Source organism: Papio anubis, chromosome 12, assembly GCF_008728515.1.
Source record: "Papio anubis isolate 15944 chromosome 12, Panubis1.0, whole genome shotgun sequence".
In the NCBI taxonomy this organism is placed as follows: Eukaryota; Metazoa; Chordata; class Mammalia; order Primates; family Cercopithecidae; genus Papio; species Papio anubis.
In genome coordinates, this window is record NC_044987.1 from 58,784,704 (window position 1) to 58,805,524 (window position 20,821).

Genomic DNA, 20,821 nt, shown 5'->3' on the forward strand with positions numbered 1-20,821 from the left:
GTTTTATTGAGATAAAGTTCCCAACCATCACCACTAATTCCAGGACATTTTCTTTCTTTTTTTTTGGGTTGGGTGGTGGCGTGCAGGGTCTCACTCTGTTGCCCAGGCTGGAGTGTATGGCACCATCTCAGCTCACTGCAACCGCCACCTCCCAGGTTCAAGTGATTCTCCTGCCTCAGCCTCCCAAGTAGCTGAGAGTACAGGCGCGTGCCGCTACCGCCCAGCTAATTTTTGTATTTTTAGTAGAGATGGGGTTTCACCATGTTGGCCAGGCTGGTCTTGAACTCCTGACCTCAAGTGATCCACCCGCCTCAGCCTCCCAAAGTGCTGGGATTATAGGCTTGAGCCACCGCGCCCGGCCAGGGACATTTTCACCAGCCCAAAAAGAAACTCCACACTTACTAGCAGTCACTCTGCCTTTCCTCCCCAATCCTCCCAGACCCTGGCATTCACTGAGCTGCTTTCTGTCTCGGTATTTGTCCATTTTGGTCATTTCTTATACATGGAATCATACGATATGTGGCCTTTTGTGAACTTGGCATGACGTCTTCAGGATTCATGTTGTCGCATGCCTCAATTCCTTTTTATTGCAGACCTGAGCACTTCCATGTATTACCCCATTTAGTCCCCATTCCCCAGATGAGTAAAGTAAGGCTCAGGGAGAGGTAGTGACCTGTCCAAGGTCGTATAGCAAGTCAGTTGAGGGTGATCAGGCTAGAATCCAGGCACTTCATGATCAGAAAGGGGCTGGGAGCAATGCAGTGTAGTCTGGGGGGCACAGCGTGGGCCTGGCAGTTATGGAAGGGAGAAAGGGTAGGGGAGCAGGCAGGTGCGTCCCGAGATGTGAGGATGGGACAGGACGCCAGAGGTGCACGCCCATCCCCAGCATCCTGTCTCTGCTCCATAGTGGGTGTTTACTCTATCTCAGGCATGGACTCTTGGAAGGCTTTTCCCTGTGCAAGCAGGAGGCTGTGCAAGTTCAGGGATTCTGACAGAAAACAGGACTTTGGGCTGGGGAGGGGCCTTGGACATTAGGCTCAGAGGTGAGAGCGTTCTCTTGTCCCAGAGCCAGCAGTAGCTCTCGGCAAGGGATTTCTTGGGAACTTGGCTGGTATCAGCAACCCTGGGAGGTAGCTTGGAGAAATTGATTGGACCTAAGTAATGCCATTATCCCTGGCAGGAAAGGGAGGGAAGGTGATGGGCTGGTGAGGGATGGCGGAGAGAGTCCCGTCTCAGAGCTTGTCCCTGCTGCCAAGTGTGTTGTGAGCAGCATGCCTCCGTTAGCAGAACTTCCGGGCACTTGTCTGAAGTATGGTCCAAGAAGTCCCTAGTGCTTTCTGCTCTTGCTGCCCTGTGTTGCTCCCTGGGGACATGGGGTTAACGCAGACCATCCCATGGGGGAGGCAGGCATGTCCACAGTGCTCTCACAGTGTGCCCAGTTAAGAGGGAGGGACATGCCAGGGATATGGGAGGCTGGGGAGACCTCTAACCAAACTGGGCCTCCATGGAGGAGGGAACATCTGACACTTGAAGGATCAGGAGGAGTTCACCAGGTGAAGGGAGGCAAGGCTGGAAGAGCAGTAGGGGTCAGATCCTGGTCACTGCCTGTTAAGAAGTTCAGTCCAGCTGCAGGTGAGAGCTTGGATTGGAGGGATGGGGCTGACAGCAAGGAATCTGGAGGAGTCCCCAGCCAGGGGAGATGAAGCCTTGGACAGGGGGAGTGGCTGTGGGGATGGCGAGAAAAGGGCCTTAAAAAAGGGTGGTAGAGGGCAGTGTGGCTGAACTGGGTTTGCAAGGCCTGGGTGACAACCCTGGAGACATCCAGGAGCTGCTGGCTGTCTCGATCAGAGGCAGAGCCTGGGTGGCCTTGGCAGCACCTGGTAACTGAAGCCGTGGGAGTGAACAAGATGGCCGTAGCCAGGAGAGCATACAGAAGACAGAGAAGAGGTTTGCCTCCCAGAGAATCCCCTACAGTTATGAACAGGATGAAAATGCACCTTGGGGAGAGGAGACTCTGAGAGCCAGAATCAGTGAAGTTCTGGGCCGAGGCATGACGCACACACTTCTACTTCCCTCTTTTCCAGGTTTGAAGTGGAATTTCCATTCCTGGATGGGTTGTAATGTGCAGGCGTGGGGACAGGGGAGGGGCAGGCAGAGGACATGTGGGAATTAGTCCCGGGGCAGGGGAGTCCTGGGAAAGGAGTGTGAAGGCAGGGGAACCTGGGGTGGGATCCCACATGCATTGCAGGATGTCCACCTGTTGTACCTCAGCGTTGCAGTACCTGCTGGCACCTTTCCCTCACACTGCCCCCAATTGTGTGTTCTATAGAAGTCAAGGCAGAAGCTGTTACTCGCTTTTACAGATTCAGAAACCAAGGCTCAGGGAAAAGCCTGAGTGGCCTCAGCCACAGAGCAAGTCAGTGCGAGGCAGCATAAAGCTAGGCTTCTTTCCACATTGCACCTGCCTCCTCCCTTCCTGGGGAGGCGGGGGCAGATGTAGTGGCTGACATGACAGTAGAGACTCCCGTCTGGGGAGTGCACAGGGTGAGATCTGGCTCCCCTGGCTGTGGACTGTGGCCTCCCACCCCTGCGGGAAGGCTGGGAATGTGGGGGTGCCTATGTGGGCACGCAACACTCCCCAAATCTTCTGGAGTATAGTAAAGCTGAGAGCACCCCACACCAGCCCCCACCCACGGTCTCCCCAGCCCCATGGGAGCCAAGCTGTATCCCCACCCCAGCCTGCCCCAGGCCCTGGCTCAGGGAAGCCCCAGCAGCTGCACCATAGTCCACATGCCTCCCCAGGGCTCCCCCAGACAGAGGCTGCAGCAGTCCATTCCCAGCACTCAGGAGACTCCAGGTCATTCAGTAGTCCCAGCAAGCCCCTAATGCATCTTCCCCCTCAGACTGCAGGCTGTAATGTCATCACTGAGGAGAGGTCAGCATTGGGTGTTGGTGTTGGAGGGATAGGCAGAGGCCCTGAGTGAGGCCTGGTGGTGGAAGTAGTGAGTGGGACTGAAGCCCAGTGTGCTCCTACAGTGCAGCCCCTGGGGCTTTGGAGAGTGGCATCTTAGGAGCTCATGTTCCAGGCCTCAGCTCAGTGCTGACTCCAGGGAGCATACTCTGACCCTCCCTGCACCATGGTCAGTGCCCACAGGCTCCCTTCCCTCCCTTCATCATACACTGCACTTACCATACGGCTCGTGGGCCATTAGAGTCCAGTGACTTCAGGAGTCTGCAAACTTTCCCTCTGAAGGGCCAGACAGTCAGTATTTTAGGCTTTGCAAGCCATATGGTCTCTGTGGCAACTACTCAACACTGCAGTTACAGTTAAAACAGCCATAGACAATACATAAATGAATGAGCATGGCTGCGTCCAATGAAACTTTATTTATGGACACTGAAATTTGACTTTCATGTAATTTTCATATGTCACAAGATATTTTTGTTTTGACTCTCACAACCATTTAAAAACATAAAGACTATTCTTAGCTTTTGGGCTGTACAAAAATAGGCGGCAGATCAGATTTGGCAGGCCCATGGGTTAGAGCAAGGTCCCTGGAGCCAGCCTGCCTGGGTATGAATCCTGGCTCTGCTGAGTGACCTTTGGTGAGTGGCTCAACCTTTCTGTGCTTCAGAGTTCTCATCTATAAAATGGAGATGATGATGATGATACTTTGGGGATGTAACATGGTGCAGTCACATTGGAAAACAGTTTGGCATTTCCTCAAAAGGTTAAACATAAAAGTTACCGTATGATCCAGATGTGGTGGCACACCCCTGTAGTCCCAGCAACTCAGGTGGATCACTTGAGCCCTGAAGTCTGAGGTTTCCATGAGCTATGATCGCACTACTGCACACCAGCTTGGGCAACAGAGCAAGACCTTATCTCAAAAACAAAAGTTAACATATAGCACAGCAATTCTTTTTTTTTTTTTGAGATGGAGATTCGCCCTGTCGCCCTGGCTGGAGTGCAGTGGTGCGATCTTGACAACCTCTGCCTCCTTAAAATCGCTCCTTAAGTGATTTTCCTGCCTCAGCCTCCCAAGTAGCTGGGATTACAGGCGCCCACCACCACGCCCAGCTAATTTTTGCATTTTTAGTAGAGATGGGGTTTCACCATGTTGGCCAGGCTGGTCTCGAACTCCTGACCTAAGGTGATCCGCCCGCCTCAGCCTCCCAAAGTGCTGTGACCAGCAATTCTATCCCAAAAGAAATGTGTACCCAAAAGAAATGAAAACAAACATTCACACAAAAAACTCATTCACAGAAGCATTATGTATAACAACCCAAAAGTGATAACAACCCATATGTCCTTCAGCTGATCAATGGGTAAACAAAATGTGGTAGATCCGTACAATGGAATGTTAGACATAAAAAGGAATGACATGCTGATCCGTGCTACAACATGGATGAGCCTTGAAAACATTATGCTGCGTGAAAGAAGCAAGACACAAAAGGCCACATATTGTATAATTCCATTTATATGAAGTCTCTAGAATAGGCAAGTCCATAGAGACAGAAAGTGGATGAGCAGTTGCCAGGGCCAGAGGAGTGAGGCCGGGGTAAATAGGGAGTGACAGTGCATGAGAAGGGTGCGGGGGCGGGGTGGGGGTTGTTAGGATGGTGAAACTGTTTTGGGATTAGATAGTGGTGATGGTTGTACAACTTGTGAATATACCAAAAATTGAATACTGTATATTAAATACTGAATTGTATACTTTAAAAGGGTAAATTTTATGGTATGTGAATTATATCTCCATTTTTTAAATGCGAATACTTCCTTCCTTCCTAGGGCTGCTGTTACAGTTTCTGCATGGAAAGCATTTGGAACAATGCCTAGCTGTTCCCCTCTCTGGCCCTCTCAGGGCCCTAGGAGTCTTTGTGTGTCCTGCTCACATTGTCTCCAGGGCCTCGGATAGGGCCGGGTACAGAACATATGACTGAGTTTCTGGAGTCCCACAGGCCAGGGTTGGAGTCCTGACACCTCAGTATAGCTGTGTACCTCTGGGCAAATAGTTTCTCTGTTCTGAGTCCCGGGTTTGTCATCAGCAAAATGGAATAAGAATAACTCACAGTGATGTGGAGGACTGGATGACACCTGATACTCAGGGTGTGTGAGGTGCCCCAAGCTCATTGCCACGTGGTCACACTTGACCAACACTGGCCCCCGGAGGCTGTGGCTCCCACAGATATTTCCAGGGTGCCAAGCAGGGCTGAGGCAGTAGCTCCTGGCAGCCACACTTCAACCCTTAAGACACCTCTTGCTGCTGTACCATCTTCCCATGGGCTAGGAGGCCCACCTGGCTAGGAGGCTCCCTGTGTCTGGAGAATGAATACTTTGGGGCACTAGAGCAGTTCCTAGATTGACTACGGTCCAGTTATGAGACAGCAGCCAGGCATTGCTCCTTGTTCTCTGAGCCTCAGTTTGTTGAGCTGTCAAATGGGTTTAGGACACAGAACCTGCCATTTCATATGGTTGTGCTGAGATGGAACAATGAATGTAAAGTCGTTACACGGTGCCTGGTGTATTTTAAGTGCTCAACACATCTCAGCTTGTATGATAATTTCTTCTAAAATGTTTATTTTGAAAGTCTGCTGTGTGCTAGACACTGTTCCAGTTACTGGGAATACAGCAGAAAATACAACAGACAAAAATCCTTGCCTTCATGAAAACTGCATTATAGTAGGGTAGATAGACAGGAAAAATAAACAAGTTATATTTAAGGACATGATTGAGAAAACAAAGCTGAGAATGTGGGAAGGAGCTTAGGGAACGTGGGAAGGGGCTACAGTTTTACAGAAGGTGATCTGGGACAGTGTCATTGGGAAAAGGACATGTGACCTGGTGCCATGGCTCATGCCTGTCATCTCAGCACTTTGGGAGGCCGACGCAGGCAGATAACCTGAGGTCAGGAGTTCGAGACCAGCCTGGCCTACATGGCAGAACCCCATCTCTACAAAAATACGAAAATTAGCCAGATGTGGTGGGCACCTGTAATCCTAGTTACTTGGGAGGCTGAGGCAAGAGAATTGCTTGAACCTGGGAGGCAGAGGTTGCAGTGAGCTGAGATCACGCCACTGCACTCCAGCCTGGGTGACAGATCAAGACTCTATCTCAAAAAGAAAAGAAAAGGACATTTGAAGACCTGAAGAGAGGAGGGGAAAGAGGAGGAAGCCGTGCAGGTTTCTAAGGGAAGAGCATTCCAGACAGAGGGGACAGCAGCATGCCAGGCCAGTGGAGAACGTGGAAGAGGTCAGGAATGACTGGAGGAGAAGGAGTAGGGAGGAGGAGGGCCTGGGTGGGAGGCAGAGGACAGGTCCTTGGGGACCTGCAAGGGTGGGCCTGTGACTCCAAGTGAGACGGAGCCCCACTGCAGTGCTTTGAGCAGGGGTGACCCTCCCTGACCTAGGCTACAATGACTTGCTATGTGGTGCCTGACTCTTCACCCTTCCCCTGCCTCACCGCCCTGTGCTTCCTCCTGCAGGACCAGCTGGGGGCCTCCATGGGCGCCTGAGGGCCAGGCGCCAGGGCTGCAGGCACGAGTATGGTGAGACACCAGCCCCTGCAGTACTACGAGCCACAGCTGTGCCTCTCCTGCCTCACGGGCATCTACGGCTGCCGTTGGAAGCGCTACCAGCGCTCCCATGATGATACCACGCCGGTGAGCCACCCTGGAACAGGGTCAGAGGGACCCAGTGAGCCCCAGCAAGCCTGAGGGGCTGGGGGAGGGGTCTTACCTCTGTCTCTGCTGAGTCGCTCTGGACAGGCCAATGGCCTTTCTGGGTTTCAGTTTCTCCCTCTGTAAAATGGGCTGATAGTAATTCCTGAATCTGCTGACCAGGAGGGCCAGAAGGAGTTCGTCCCGTTGACATGTTGTTAACTCTCCTCTGACATTGTTGAGGTTAGGCTGCTCCAGAAGGGAAGAGTCACCCCAAGGTAGGCAGAAGTCCTCAGCTTTCTGGCAGACCCTGACAGGCAGGCAGGCAGGCAAACAGGTGGGTGCTGGAGGAGAGAGTGAGGAGGTGGGCCCGGCCATCCTGGAGCCTGAGAGCTGGCAGGGCCACGGTCTGGCACCGGGGCTCAGTCACCTGAGCCACAGGCTTGCCAGAGCTGGCAGCAGGTGCACAGCCGGATAAAGAAAGCCTCCTTCAGTGCTGGGCTCCCCAGGCCAGACCTAAGCTGCACTCTTGTCCCTGGGGCGCTGTCAGCCGGTGGATCTAGTTTCTTCTCTGAAGGAACCCAATTCCTGTGTAGTGTTTATCTAAAAGCTTTACTGTCTGGAGAACAACTTTCCTCCTCCTTCCTGCTTGTCTGAACAAAGAAGCCAGCCTCTAAATTCAGCCAGCCCCAGAAGAGGCTGGAGTGGCCAGGGGGTGGCAGGGTGTGGGCGGCGGGGGAGGTGGGGGGTGGGGGGGGTGTTGGCTGCCACTGATGTCAGAGGCCCAGTAGGCCTGGCTGTCTCTCTGGGGAGGTTGGTGAAGCTTATCCACCTGTCTGCCCTCCTCTGCCTATGATGATGAGGAATAGAGCCCTAGACTGAGGAGCCTGGGTTCATGACCCCCAAACAGTAAAAAGCAGGAACTGCCAGGGTGGGCACCAGGCCTGATTCACTGCCATCTCCCCACTCCCGGCCACAGAGGAGTCAAGTGGCCAAACTGACGCAAAGGAGAGGGAAGGACCTGCCCAAAGCAGGCCCCTGGCAACGTCAATACTAGAGCCCCGGTCTCTCCACTCCAGGCCCCTGCTGGGAAGCCCTCTGAAATACCATATGTCACAGCTTTCCCTCTTACGTGGAGGGGCACAGGCCGTGGGCTCTGGAGTCAGATGGATTCAGGTTTTGGTGGTGCAACTACTTGAATCTAGTTGCCTGTGAGCTCCCTCACCTGTGAACTGGAGGGGAGACACACCCCTCTCAAGGAGCCACTGGGCCATGACATGTGATGAGGGCTGTGATGTGACCAGCACAGTGCCAGCTATGACTAGCCATTGAGACAGGTCATTCCAGATGCCCAAGCCTCAGCCTCTCCATCTCTGAAATGGGAGATAGGTTGTGATCATGGCTTCAGAATCCCGTGAACACTCTGCCGTGCTCCACACTCTGTTCTGGATCTGGACCTAGGCAATGGAGGTCCAGCAGCCACTGGTGTGAATGGGGTGGGGAGACAGCTGAGGCTAAGGGGAGAAGAAGGATGGCTGAGCTCCCAGGCAGGAAGCCCCTTGGCCATAGGGGCAGACGCTGGGGAAGGCGTATCTCCCAGGAGTCTCATCCCCTTGGTGGGACCAAGGCTGGCCAGTCATAGGCATGGAGTCAGGAAGTGATGGTCTTGGCTGCGGCCAGCACAGGGCCCAGAGTGGAGGAGGTGGGCCGAGGCTGGTTTTGAGCTGACTGAGAACCAGAACAGAACGTGCCCTGCAAGGCTAGGGTCTGGGGCAGGGGTCTGGGGCCAAGGCTGGAGGGGCAGCAGGGGTCCATGAGCTAGGCAAGGAGAGGGTATAGGTTTTGCAGCAGCTCTGGGTGGCAGCGCCTCTGCAGAAAGGGCTGAGCTCACCTCAGGTGACCCCAAACTCATAGCTGAAGATGAGCATCCTCTGCTCCCCCGCCCCTTTCTCCCTGCAGTTGCTCACTTTGCTCCACCCCCTGTCTCCTCCTATTTCCTGGTTCCAAGCCTCTACCCCTCATCCTTTCTATCTCTCCCTGTTTCTCTTTTCTGTCCCTATTCCTCCCTGAGGCAACTGGGTGAGGGCAGCAATGGGGCTGGACTCTCACAACGAAGGAATAGCAATCTGGTTTCTCAAAGACATGGCTGGTGCACGGTAGGGGCTCCAGAAATTTTGCTGAACAAATAGAGGCCTTGCGTGAGCTCCATGGGGGCTGGCAGGGAGAGGAGAGCTGCCTGGGCTGAGGGGTGGTGGAGAGGGCTCTGCCAGTGAGCCTGGTGTCTCTCCTTATTCTCACCATTGCCACCCCAGGGGGGATTCTCCTCCTGTATCTCCCAACTCAGAGAAGCCTGGGTTCAACTCTTGTGAAACCAGATCTCCCTGGGTCTCATCTGCGAAATGGGCTGAAAGGTGGGAGAGTCACAAGGCATTTTCTTCTCATTCTTAGGCTGGAAAATGAAGTATGAAAGTAATAGTATCTGTTAACATTTATTGAGTACCTACTGTATGCAGGGAGCAAACAGTTTACATGCATTGTCCTGGTCATTGTTGTAACATTTGCATGAGCCATGTTTAATTGTGTACCCATTTTACACATGGAGAAATCAGCCACACAGGCTGACGATAGATTTGCAGCCTAAACTGCTGGAGACTAGGGAAGATAGCGTGTGTTGAAGATGTGGGTTTAAGTGACAGTTTGCTGGAAGAAGAAAGGCAGGGGGACTTGGGAAGTTGCCTGATGGAGGAGAAAGAGCACTGCACCAGGAGCATTTGGGACAAGATAGGGAGTAGCCTTGAATGCCAGGCTTGGAAGCCTCAGTGTTTCCCTGGTTAGGATCCAACCCTGGGCCCTGAAGTGGATCCTGGGAAGTGGAGAGTGTGCATGGAGAGAGCCTGGGAAGGGCCCCTTCCTCTCCCTCCTTCCTGCCCCCAGCCTGACACATTCTCACCTCTTCCAAGCCTTTGCCCCCCAGCCCCGCAGGACACACACTTAACAAATAAAGAAGCAGGAAACCAAGGACCAGAGAGGTGAAATGGCCTCTTCTCTTGCCCCCAGTTCTGAGGAGTGGAGGAGCCTGGCAGCAGGAGGCCGGGCTCACTCAACAGCCAGGAAGGGGAAGCAGAGCTTTTTATAACTGGGGATAATTAATTGGTTGTTGTCTGTGACTCATTACTCTAATACTGCCAATTAAGGACTTGGTAGGACAGAAGACTGTTCTCAGGCCATCCCCACAGGGTCCCCTGAAGACTGTGTCTGCAAAAGGCAGTGTCAAAACCAGCTTCTCTTTAGAGACGGATATAGGTCAGATGCCTGGAGAAACTTCCCAGCCAGAGACATTGAAAGAGACAGACCATGATAGGCAATTCTTGCACTTCCGTAGTACATTTACCTTTTGAAGGCTGCTATAATCTTAATTGATTTCCTCCAGGAAGAGCAAGGGAGTTACTCAGGCCAAGCGGCTGAGGGCACAGCCTGCACTGACCCCGCTCACACCCTCAGGCCTGTGCCCTCTCATCTGTTCCACACCAAACAGTCTTGTCTGGGGTGCCCTGATTACTTATTCAATCAACAAATCTGTCCTGCTACCTGCTCTGGGGTCATAAGTGTATCAGACCTGGTTCTCCCCTCCCTTGAAGGGCCCCCAGGCTTGTGGCGGAACAGACAAGAACAGACACACCTGGACCACCCAGGGTGATCATTTTGGAGGCCTGGGGAAACCCTAGGGGCAGGGAAGGCTTGCCTGAGCTGGCCTCTGGGAGGACCAGCCCCATCTCCCCATACCGGGGAAATGTTCGGGGTAGGGGGAACCGTGTGCACAAGTGTCTTGTGTTCAGGAACTGAAAGGAATTCAGTCCACCGGCTCAGGTGCAGGGAGGGGGAAGGGTGCTGCTCAGTAGGCCTGAGCCTGAAGCTGTACTGAAGAGCCTGGGCTTCATCCTGGGCAAGTGGGGGCCTGAGCCAGGCTCAGGCTGTGTGAGGAGCACTGTGGTCAAATTGTGGAGAATGCTCTGAGGGCCCTCAGGTGGAGGTGGGAGGGCCAGTGAGGCCTCAGGTGTCTGTGTGGGGAGTGAGGAGGTATACACAGGGATGCAGGCCAGGGGAGGCATTCCAGAGACACCTAGAAGTTATCATCCGTGGACTGGCTGTGGACTGAGCTGCAGAGGAAGGAGTGTCTGACAGTGAATCTCATCCTTCCGTGATGCCCAGCGTGGGTGGATGGAGGCCGGTCCTGGAGATGGGAACCCATGCTGTGCCACAGGAGCAAGTGAGAGAAGAGCGGTCTCGGTAGAGTCCAGGAATAGCACAGGAGGGGTGGGTAGAACAGACAAATAAGCCTCCCCAACCCCAGTTGCCTGTCTCCTATGATGGGATATGATGAGAGCCCCCCATCACCCTGCCTTGGCAGGAAGACACTCGCTCTAGGCAAATCCATCCCTAGCTCCTCTGCCCCTTCCCCTCCATGCTCGTCCATGCCAGCCACCCTGAGCTTCTCCGCATCCCCAGGATAACCTCACCCTTCATAGCACTGGGCCTTTGCTCCTGCCATTCCCTCTGCTTGGAATACCCTTTCTCCTCTCTGCCCCTTAAGACTCATTGCAAATCCCCCTCCATGCCCCCAACTTCTGCCAAAAAATAGCCCTCCTCTTCCTTTCTCTCCTCACTGCTCTCTCTCCCCGCCTTCCTCGCTCCCCTGGGGTCCGACAGCACGTTGACCTGTGCTGGCCATGTGGATTGTGATTTTTTGTTTCCCACTGAACTCTTTTTAGGAAAGGGCCTGGGCCTGCACACTCCAGGGACCTGACTCAGAGGAGGTCCTCGGACAAGATTTGCTGAATGAATGACTGGAAGGAGGATTGAGCGTATGTGTTCATAAGCGAGTGAGGAAGTAGTTAGGGGATGTGACTGCCATCTTGCTGACCAGGTGGGGCGGCTGAACCCCTAGAGAGCTGGTGGAGAATGTAGGCGTACGTGTGTGGACGGGTGCGTGCTGTGTTCTTGGTGCTGCCTCCTGTGCTCCTGGCAGTGGTTGGCAGTGGAGGGTGCTGCCTCAGCCAGAGGGACCTCCCAGATCACCCTTGGAGCTGGAATTGGGCTCTGCCAGTGCACAAGAGGGAGGAAGAGATGAGGTTCCCAGCTGGTCCCCACTTTTTGTCCTGTCAGCCATGTGGATTTGTGTGCAGGATATGGAGCTGGAAAGAATGGATCCCACTCAGGAAATCAGGGCAGGCTTCAGGGATGAAGCAGCCTTTAAGATGGGCTCCAGGGTGTGGCTGGATAGAGCTAGATGCCACTGGACATTCCTGGCAAGGGAGCTGCAGTCTGAACTTGACCCTGCCTTCCAGTGACTGAGTGTGTGATGTCAGGTCAGGCCCAGACCCTCTCTGGGCCTGAGCTTGCTTGTGGGTTAAGTGGAGGTATGAATCTGTGTCCTGCAGATACAATTAGATCGTGGATAGGAATGTGCCTCCTGCCTTGTACCGAAGAGACCATTGTTCCAACCCTGCAGAAAACGTGCCCTCCCTACAAACTTTCAAAGTGATGGCTTTCTCTCCTCCAGTGCTTTGAGGAAAAGAGGCCCGGTAGGGGTGAGAGAGAGGCCCTCTGAGCTTTATTTTTCATATAAGGATAAGAAACTAGGAGATGATATTATTACATCCACGAGAGAGAAAGAGGAGGGGCTGGTTTGTTGCAGCACAAGGAGGTGGGGATTTATCGCTGCGATAAAGCCATCCAGTCTCTTGCCTTCGGAAACCTCCACACCCTGCCTAGCTCCTCGCAGAATAGCACCAAGGGCACCTGGCCACGCTCCAGGGGAAGTGGCTAAGTCTTGTTGATGACACTCTGTGAACACCTTGAGTGTTGGGTTACGGAGCAAGGGTGGGGCAGGAGATGGGGCATTACCAGGGGACTATGGCCACCCATCCCTGAGAAGGGATCTGGGATGGTCCTTCCTAAGGGCCCCTCAGCCTTTCTGCTCATGTCTCCCCAAGGGGCTGATGCCAGTGAAGGGATAGGCTGGGAGAGACAGGGTGCTCCAGGCAGGACTTAATTGCATTCTCCTGCCTAATGAACCACTCTGAGTGCACCCCAGCAGAAGCAAGGACAGAGGCCTGATTGCCCAGCTCTCTGTAGTCCAGAAAAATAAATCCAACCTCTTAGGCTGTCAGGAGCCAGCTGGGGGTGGGGATTCTAATCCCTTTCCCTGCTTGGCCCTAATGCTGCAATATCTCTCCAACCTCCCCAGGCCGCCACCTCCCCCAAATCTCCCGGATCAGGGCCAGGGTAATCCTGCATAGCTTGCCCATCTCTCCCTTTTGGGAGCTCCCTGCACCCTTTCCAGCTGACATTTCCTAGGCTTTCCCATGCATCAGTCCCCCCATTTGGAACTTGGTGAAGGTGGAACAGGCTGACCATTGGAAGAGCTGAGACACCCAAGATTTGGCTTTCAGGTGGCAGATTCAGGGGTAGGCACTCCTCAATCTCTCCCTCTTGGTCTCTGTAGGACCACGTGCTGAGGGCGCAGCTGGGCTCTGGGACCTCAAAGAAGAGCTGGAACCACTGGGGAGAGGGCTTGGCCAAGCAGGAAGGAGCTGTGCCAGGCAGAGCCCACACAAGGGTCAAGGGACTGCCTTGGGCCAGGTTGGAAAACCTGGAAACACAACCACAGGCATTTGAGAACTCACTGTGTGGTGAACGAATGTAGAAAGTACTACCAGTATCACAAACGATGTAGGGACAGCTGAAGCATCCATTTGGTGAAAGTAAAATTAGATCCCTGCCTCTTACTTCACACCAAAATAAATTGCAGATGGATTAAGATGTATTTTTTTCTATTTTTAAACTTTTTTCCCATTTTGAAGGCATACATTTGTTGAAAAAATTTAAACAACTTGGAAAGATGTAAAAGAAATTCTAGTCTTCATGCTTTAGAGATAAGGCTTTTAAACCTCTCTCCGCACACGTGACATCCATATGAACTAGATGTAGATGGATGTCGGATGGGTGGATTGCAGATTGAAATGTAAACAATGAAGCTGAGAAATCGTGGGTGTAAAATATTACTTAAATATATAATATTGGGCCACCCTTCTTAAATACAATACCAGAGGCAAAATGTATAAAGGAAAAGAGGGATAGATTTGACTATATAAAAATTTAAATTTCTGTGCGGAAAGCATGATAAATAAAATTAATTCAAATGATATATGAGAAAAAATATACAGCGTGTGTGAAGGCTGATTCTCTTATATAGGGAAAGCTTTTATAAGCCCATAAAGAACCAGTTCCCCAAAACAAAGCCTGCTTTGCCCTGTGCCTTCAGGCCCTCTGCTCCTTTTCTCTGTCTGGATTGAGGCTCCCCAACCTTGTCCTCTCAACAAGCCCTTTCCTTCCACTTTGCTGCAGGTGTCTCCTCCTCCAGGAAGGCTTCTAGCTCACCCCTCCTCCTATAACTAACAGTGTTAAGGATCTGGGCTCTGAGCTCCTAAGCAACCTGTGTTTTCCCTGCTCACCACACCAATTCCCAGGATTGGAGCTGTTTGCTGCCAGTCTTGGCTCAGGGTGGCCTGATTTATCTCTGAGTGTCTAAGGGCTCAACACATGTATGTAGATGACTGGAAGAGAAGGGTGGTAAGGATGTGGAGGAGAGACACTGAGATTTAGTTTGGTACGGGGTGTGAGGTGGGGGTCTAATTATAGTTGTTACCAAATGAATATCCAGATGTCCCAACACCGTAAGTTGAATTCCCCATGATTTTTGCACTAATATACTAATGTCCTAATCTCTTGCCCACATTTCCAGGCCATTCTCCTTCTTTAGATCGTGGTTTCTCCATTTCTTTTTTTTTTTTTTTTTTGAGACGGAGTCTCGCTCTGCCGCCCAGGCTGGAGTGCAGTGGCCGGATCTCAGCTCACTGCAAGCTCCGCCTCCCGGGTTCACGCCATTCTCCTGCCTCAGCCTCCCGAGTAGTTGGGACTACAGGCGCCCGCCACCGCGCCCGGCTATTTTTTTGTATTTTTTTTTTTTTAGTAGAGACGGGGTTTCACCGTGTTAGCCAGGATGGTCTCGATCTCCTGACCTCGTGATCCGCCCGTCTCGGCCTCCCAAAGTGCTGGGATTACAGGCTTGGGCCACCGCGCCCGGCCGGTTTCTCCATTTCTTAGTTGGATCTTTAGGAGATGAGGCGAGATAATCTCTGACATCTTAGTTAACTCTGAAATCCTAGGGTCCCTGCTCTGGCGCTGCCTGTGACTCAAAGTGTGACCTTGGGCAAGGCCCTGTTCCTCTGAGCCTGTTTCCTCCTTGGTCAGGCAAGGATAATTTACATGTCCTGCCCCTTGTTGCCCCGAGATGGCTGGGGACACTGGAGGTACACAGACCTGGTTGTGAATTGTGGTTCCACCATTATGTGTGCCCTTTGTAACCTTGGCAAGTCTCTTCCCTCCTCTGAGACTTGGTTTCCTCTGCTTCGAAGAACTGTGGGGATGATCAGATGCAGCAAGTAAAGGGCTCTTAGGAGTACCATCCCCACCCAGCCCCAGTCCCCAGTGCCATGGTGAGCTCACACAGGGCTCTGTTCCCGACAGCCCAGGCTGCAGCCTGTGAGTGAGATCAGGCAGCTGTTGTGCCAGGGTCTTCTTCCTCCATTGGTGCTGGCTCCCAGGGCCACAGCCTACAGAGCCAGGCCTGGCCTCTGCATCTGGCTGACCATGGCACCCACTCTGGGTTGGGGGCAGGCAATCAACCTGGCTGTCCTCAGCAGCTGGAGAGATGTGGTGTAGAGCAGGGAGGAAAGGCTTGATCACTGTCTTCACATAATTAAAGGTCTGTCAGATGTGAAATGATAATTACAGGAACGATCCTGGATTTGGCGACTTACAGCTTACATCTGTAATCGTGCTGGGGCCTGGCAGTCCTCCTGTGAGGTGGTGGTGATGTCATTCTGTGAACAGAGGAGGAATCTGAGGTCAGAGGTCCTGAGCGATTGACCTACAGCCACACAGCCAGTGGGGAGAAGGGCCCGTGTGAAAATCCAGCTCTTTTGTGTATTCTCCACTCTGTAGTCATTTGACCCCAATATTTCTTACCCTTTGGTTGGCCTTGTTCTGTGTGGTATCAGAGAACCAGCTGCAGGGGAGCAGTGGAGGAGGCAGATTTCAGCTCCACCTCCCAGGGAGCGGGGGGAGGGCAATAACTCCCCTGCCCAGAAGGTCAGTCTCACTAGACACTGTGCACGGGAGGTTTCAGTGGTCTGTGCAGCATGCCGATACTGTCCCCATTTTACAGAGCAGGAAGCTGGGACACAGAGAAGGTAAATGTCTTCCCCAAGGTCACTCAGTCGTGGCCAGTCTGGGATTCAAACCCAATATTGCTAGACTCCCTCAACCCAGCCTCCCATTGTCAGGCTCCACGTCTTGGAAGGAAGAATTTTGAGTCCACAGAAGGACCAGGCAGCATCTGGAAGGAGAGACCGCTTCCCAGGAGCCAGTGGAGTAGAGCAGGGTAAGCTCCTGTCCTGGAGGCTGCAGACACACTCTCTGCCCCAGGGCAAGGGGACAGGCAGGGGAGCTCTGCGATTCTGAAAGTCTGTAATGTTCAGAGAGATGTGTGCAGACTTTAGACCCCAGGTTCTGTTCAGGGACCCAGGGGAGGTGCTCCATAACCTTCAGGGTCCCTAGTAGTGGGAGGGGCAGCTGTGTGCATTTTGGCCTGGGGCTGCAGTCTACAGTGGCAGGGGCCTGTAACCGTGGCAAAAGGCAGCAGCAGAGCCATCCCACCCCAGCGGCCATGTCCATGTGTCCTGTGTGGGGCCAGGGTTGCGGCTGCAGTTGTGCTCTGTGACTCTACGAGCTCCCGCTGCTAATGAGGTCTTTCTCTGTGTTCTTCTCTGAACATGGAGGGCTCTGGGGTGGGTGGGACAGGACAGAGACAAGGAGGGGTGAAGAGAAGACATGACCATCCTCAGGAGACAGTGAGGAGAAGGACTGGCCTTCAGGGAAATTGACCCACAATTGCCCAGATTGCTACAGAGGGGCTCCTGTTTCTGGAGGGTTAGGGTAAGAATGGAAGGAAATGCAGCAACCTCTGGGATGGAGCCTCCAGGATTCTCCATCGCAGCAGCTCCGACCTCAGCCTCCATCCCCTGGGGCAGGAATCAGCATCCTACCCCATCCACAGCCAGGGGCCACTCCTGCCTCAGCTGCTCGCCCTGTCTGGTCCCTCCTTGGGCAGCCTCCAGCACACTCCTCCTGATGCCTACCCTAGGAGCCAGCTGCTCCCCAAGCCCCAGTCCACTCAGCTTTTCTCCTGCTCCCTGAGGGTAAGTCTGGGGCTTACATGATGGTCCTGCCCACTGGTGGCCCTGAGCACCCCTCTGTCGCCCTGTCTCACATCCATACCTCCTTCTGTCCCTCACGCCATAGGTGACCACCACCTTGTGGCCAGCGTGATGCTAGGACCAGGGGACATAGAGACAGCTCAGGCTATTCCTGCCCTGAGGGAGCCCACAGCCCAGTGAGCCAGCCCTCATTATGCGCCTACTGTGTGCCACTTGAAGCCCTTCGGCTCATTTAACAGCCTCCCTCCGAGGGAAGGGCTGTTATTCCCATTTACAGCAAGGAGACCAAGGCTCAGAGGGGCCAAGTGACATGTTGAGTGGCAGAGCCAGCTCTTTAGAGCCCGTGCTCTTTCCATCTCCACAATTTACAATTTGATTGAGGGTCACGGTGGTGGGTGCCAAGAGTCTGTGCAGGATGGTCAGGGAGGGGAGGCCTTTGAGGCCTGGAGGGATGGAAAGGCTTCCTGAAGGAGCATCAGGTCTGGCCTAGGGGTCAGAGAGATGGAGGAGAGAAGTCCAGGGAACCAGGCTGGACCTGGGATCACCACACTGGGTCCCAGAGGGCAAGGTGGGTTTTGAGGGGAGCTGTTCAGGCTGCCTCCCAAGGGGGGCCTGTAGAGTCCAGTCAGTATGCCTGGGTTCAAATCTTATCCCCACTCCTCCCCTACCTGCTGACCCCTCTGACTCCCCTCCACTCACCCGTGTTGAGCCTTTATGCAAATTAGCAAAAAGCGCCCCTTTCTTAGGACACGACTGCCATGTGCCAGCAAATCATCATAATAAATATGCACATTGATGGTCACCATGATGTGAGTGGCACTTCTTAGGGGGCAGTGCAAAACTTGCTCAGCCATATGTGGTGGCCCTTCTCTGAGCCTCTGTGCAATGGGGGTAGATACCCCTAAATAAACAATCCCTAGTGTTATGCAGACTGTGAGAGATGAAGGAGGCCGGGGCTGGGGCATTGAGGCAGCGATCACTGCTCCGTGTCTCTGGGAGCAGGGCCAGATTGGCTTGCTAATGGGTGGAGCGGGCAGGCCTCTCTCTGCTGTAATGTGCCCTGACAAGGACCATTAGTGCCACTGGGGCCTCTTTATCAGTGAAGCTGCTCCCAGGCCACTTCCTCCAGCTACTTCCTCACTTCCCCTTCCCTTCCTTCCAGCCCCTGCCATTCAGTGTTTTCCTCTGATTGTTCTTAGAGTGACCCCCGCTGCCTGCCTCCCTCTGTGCTAGGGCCTCTTCGTCCCCATCTACAGGCTCCCTGTGGCCTCCGGCTTCAGCTCCCAGGGCTTTAATCCCTAGGTTGACCCAACCCCAGCTCATGCCCTAGTTCTGATCATGGGGTTCCTGACGCCTTGTTGCTTGGGCCCTGCCTGCATTCCTTCCATGCCTGGATGCCTCACCCCCCACCACCGCCAGCTCTAGTTTTGGCTGGTTCCCAGGAGTGGGAGGTGCAGCCCCTCATTCTTGCCCTGCCTTGCTCCACTGTAAGGATTTGGACACGTGAGGACAATGGCCTTTGGGGCATAGGACCCTGGCTGCCATGGGCCCTCCCAGCCCCTGTGGTCTTCCCGGCCCCCTGTCAGCCTTGCCTCTGGGCCCTGCATCATCCTGGCCACAGGACGTCTTCCCAGCACCTATGGCAGGTTCTCTACCTTCCCGCCTCTAGGGTACTTGCCTGGGACCAGACCCATCCTAGGCCGAGGCTCACCCCTCACCTAGGTCCGTCTCAGAACCTTCTCTGCTGGTCAGAGGCACACAGGCCTTGCCCCTGAGGAGGCAAAGTGGTCTCTGTGGACAGACAGCCATCTAGCACTGCCAGCGTGGGCTCTGTAGAAGACTAGGCACTTCTTTGTGGGGATTGGGTGTTAAGCCTGAGGGAAATCTCTTACCCTGGTGAAATGCCAGGGTAGGAGAAAGGGTGTTTCCTCACCTATCATTTCATTATCAAATCTTTCTCAAGTTCCTGTGCCACCTGGAACACAAAGACTGCCTAGATCTCAAGGCACTTATGTACAGCAGGGAGACTGACATGTATAGAGTTCTAGAACTGTGGGGTCTGAGCCATAAGAGAGATGGCTGCATGGGTTACAGATCTCTGCGGAGATGGGATTCACCCTGCGAGACAGGGCAGTCTTCAGGGAGGAAGCACTCTGGAAGGAGTAGGGGTTTGCCTAATGGAGCAGAGACAGGTTGCTTTCTAGATGGAGGCTCCGGCTGTGTGAAGGCTTGGGGTCTGGAGAGCCTGTTTGGGGAACCATATGTAATTCTGTGCATGGGGCATAAAGCACAGAGCTGGCCTGGGCCAGACAGAGTAGGCCCTGATATCTACTGAGAAGCTCTGGCCAGTGGGAGACTCAAGCTGGGGCATGACATGACCAGATGGGTGTCAGTCTAAAGACATGGTTCACCCTTTGCGAGACTCAGATGTTTAAGCTGGCGTGGGACTCACCAGCTGCACTCTGCAGGAAATGAAGGCTGTTATGAGCAAAAAAGAATTTGAGGTGGCAAGAGGGATTCTGAGAAAGACTAGTCCTGGGGTGCTGGCTGGAGGATGGTGGAGGGACGGTCATGTGCAGACCCAGACTGCCTCCATGGGAGGCAGGACTGGGTCTAGGGACTCAGTCATTCTCTGGGTGGTGGCTCCTACGGTTCGATTGATCTAGAAGGGCACAAGTCCTGCCCTGCTCCTAGCCAGGGTTTCCCTATTCTTGACCAAGGCTGGGCTTTGCTGTGCCTGGAACTGGAGCTTGTGCCATTCTTGTATCCAGCTGGGGCAGACACAAGTGGCCTACTCTCTGAGAAGCCACCTCCCCAAACCTAAACCTGCTAGAAATACTGGGCCTCAGGGTGTCGTCACCTTTGCCTCTCTGTTTCTGTACAAAGTGAGGCTAAGCGAGGCAGTCTGGCTCTGCACATGACAAGGAGTGGTGGCAGCTGCTCACCCAAGCACAAGTCGCCCAACTGGAGTGACCCACCTGGGCAGGAGGGTCACCCAGGCACCAGCCCTCTTGCCGAAGGTGAGGCATGGAGCAGGCCCTTGGTGGGTATGGAGTCATGGACCATTAGGGTGTGAAGGCCTTTCCTACATTCTGGAGAAGCAGAGGATGTCACAGATACGCTGGTAGTGTGCTGAGTGCTTGTCAAGCCACCTGACTTGTATTATCTCATTTAATTCTCCATCAATCCCATGGCATAAGTACTAGTATTGCCCTCATTTCACAGAGGTGAAAACTGAGTTACAGAAAGGATGAGTACTTTGCCCAAGGTTACACAGCTTGTAAGTGGTGACAGGGATCTGAGGTTCCCAGGTAGACTGATGGTATCTGCATGGTGTGGGGATGGAGGGATTCTGGAGAGTGAGAGGACTTTCCCTCCTTCCTGCCCAATCCTGCATGTGGTCATAAAGTACTAGTGGAGTGGAAGTCGGCTCAGTCTCCATCCTTGCAGAACCCACACTTGTCTGGGGGACACAGTGAGCAGGTCATGGTGTGCAGAGCGTGAGTTTAGACAGAGGGATGCTGATGCTGCGGGAGCAGTGCAGCAGGCATGAGGGTGGCAGGGTGGATCCAGGGAGGCTTCACAGAGGCAGTGATATTTGAGCTGACTTGAAAGGTGAGTGGGAATGTTCAGGGAACAGGCCCACAGACAGTGGCCCTTCCAGGTTGTAGGAACTGGCTGTGGACGTCGAAGCTGGAGAGATCAGGGGGCCACACTCCAGGTCGGCTATCAGTAAGGAGCCATGAAGAGGTTAAACTGGGATGGTTTAGAAACATAGCAGGGAGCCCAGAGGTAGGGCTGCCTCCGGGACTTCACACCCTC

General features: G+C 53.5%; 1 protein-coding gene across 5 annotated transcripts in view; it reads left to right on the forward strand.

Moving 5' to 3' along the window:
- GDPD5 (glycerophosphodiester phosphodiesterase domain containing 5) overlaps nt 1-20,821 on the forward strand; it is a 91,817-nt gene that overhangs the window by 42,669 nt on the left and 28,327 nt on the right. For 4 of the 5 annotated variants that reach the window (XM_009186947.3, XM_017948767.2, XM_017948769.2 and 1 more), the window contains one exon: nt 6,486-6,662. In XM_009186947.3, coding sequence (XP_009185211.1) covers nt 6,546-6,662 — 117 coding nt within the window. In that variant the 5' untranslated portion in view covers nt 6,486-6,545. Of the gene's footprint in view, nt 1-6,485; nt 6,663-14,771; nt 16,165-20,821 lie in introns of those variants that run through there. The other variant, XM_009186948.4, reaches the window with a different exon arrangement.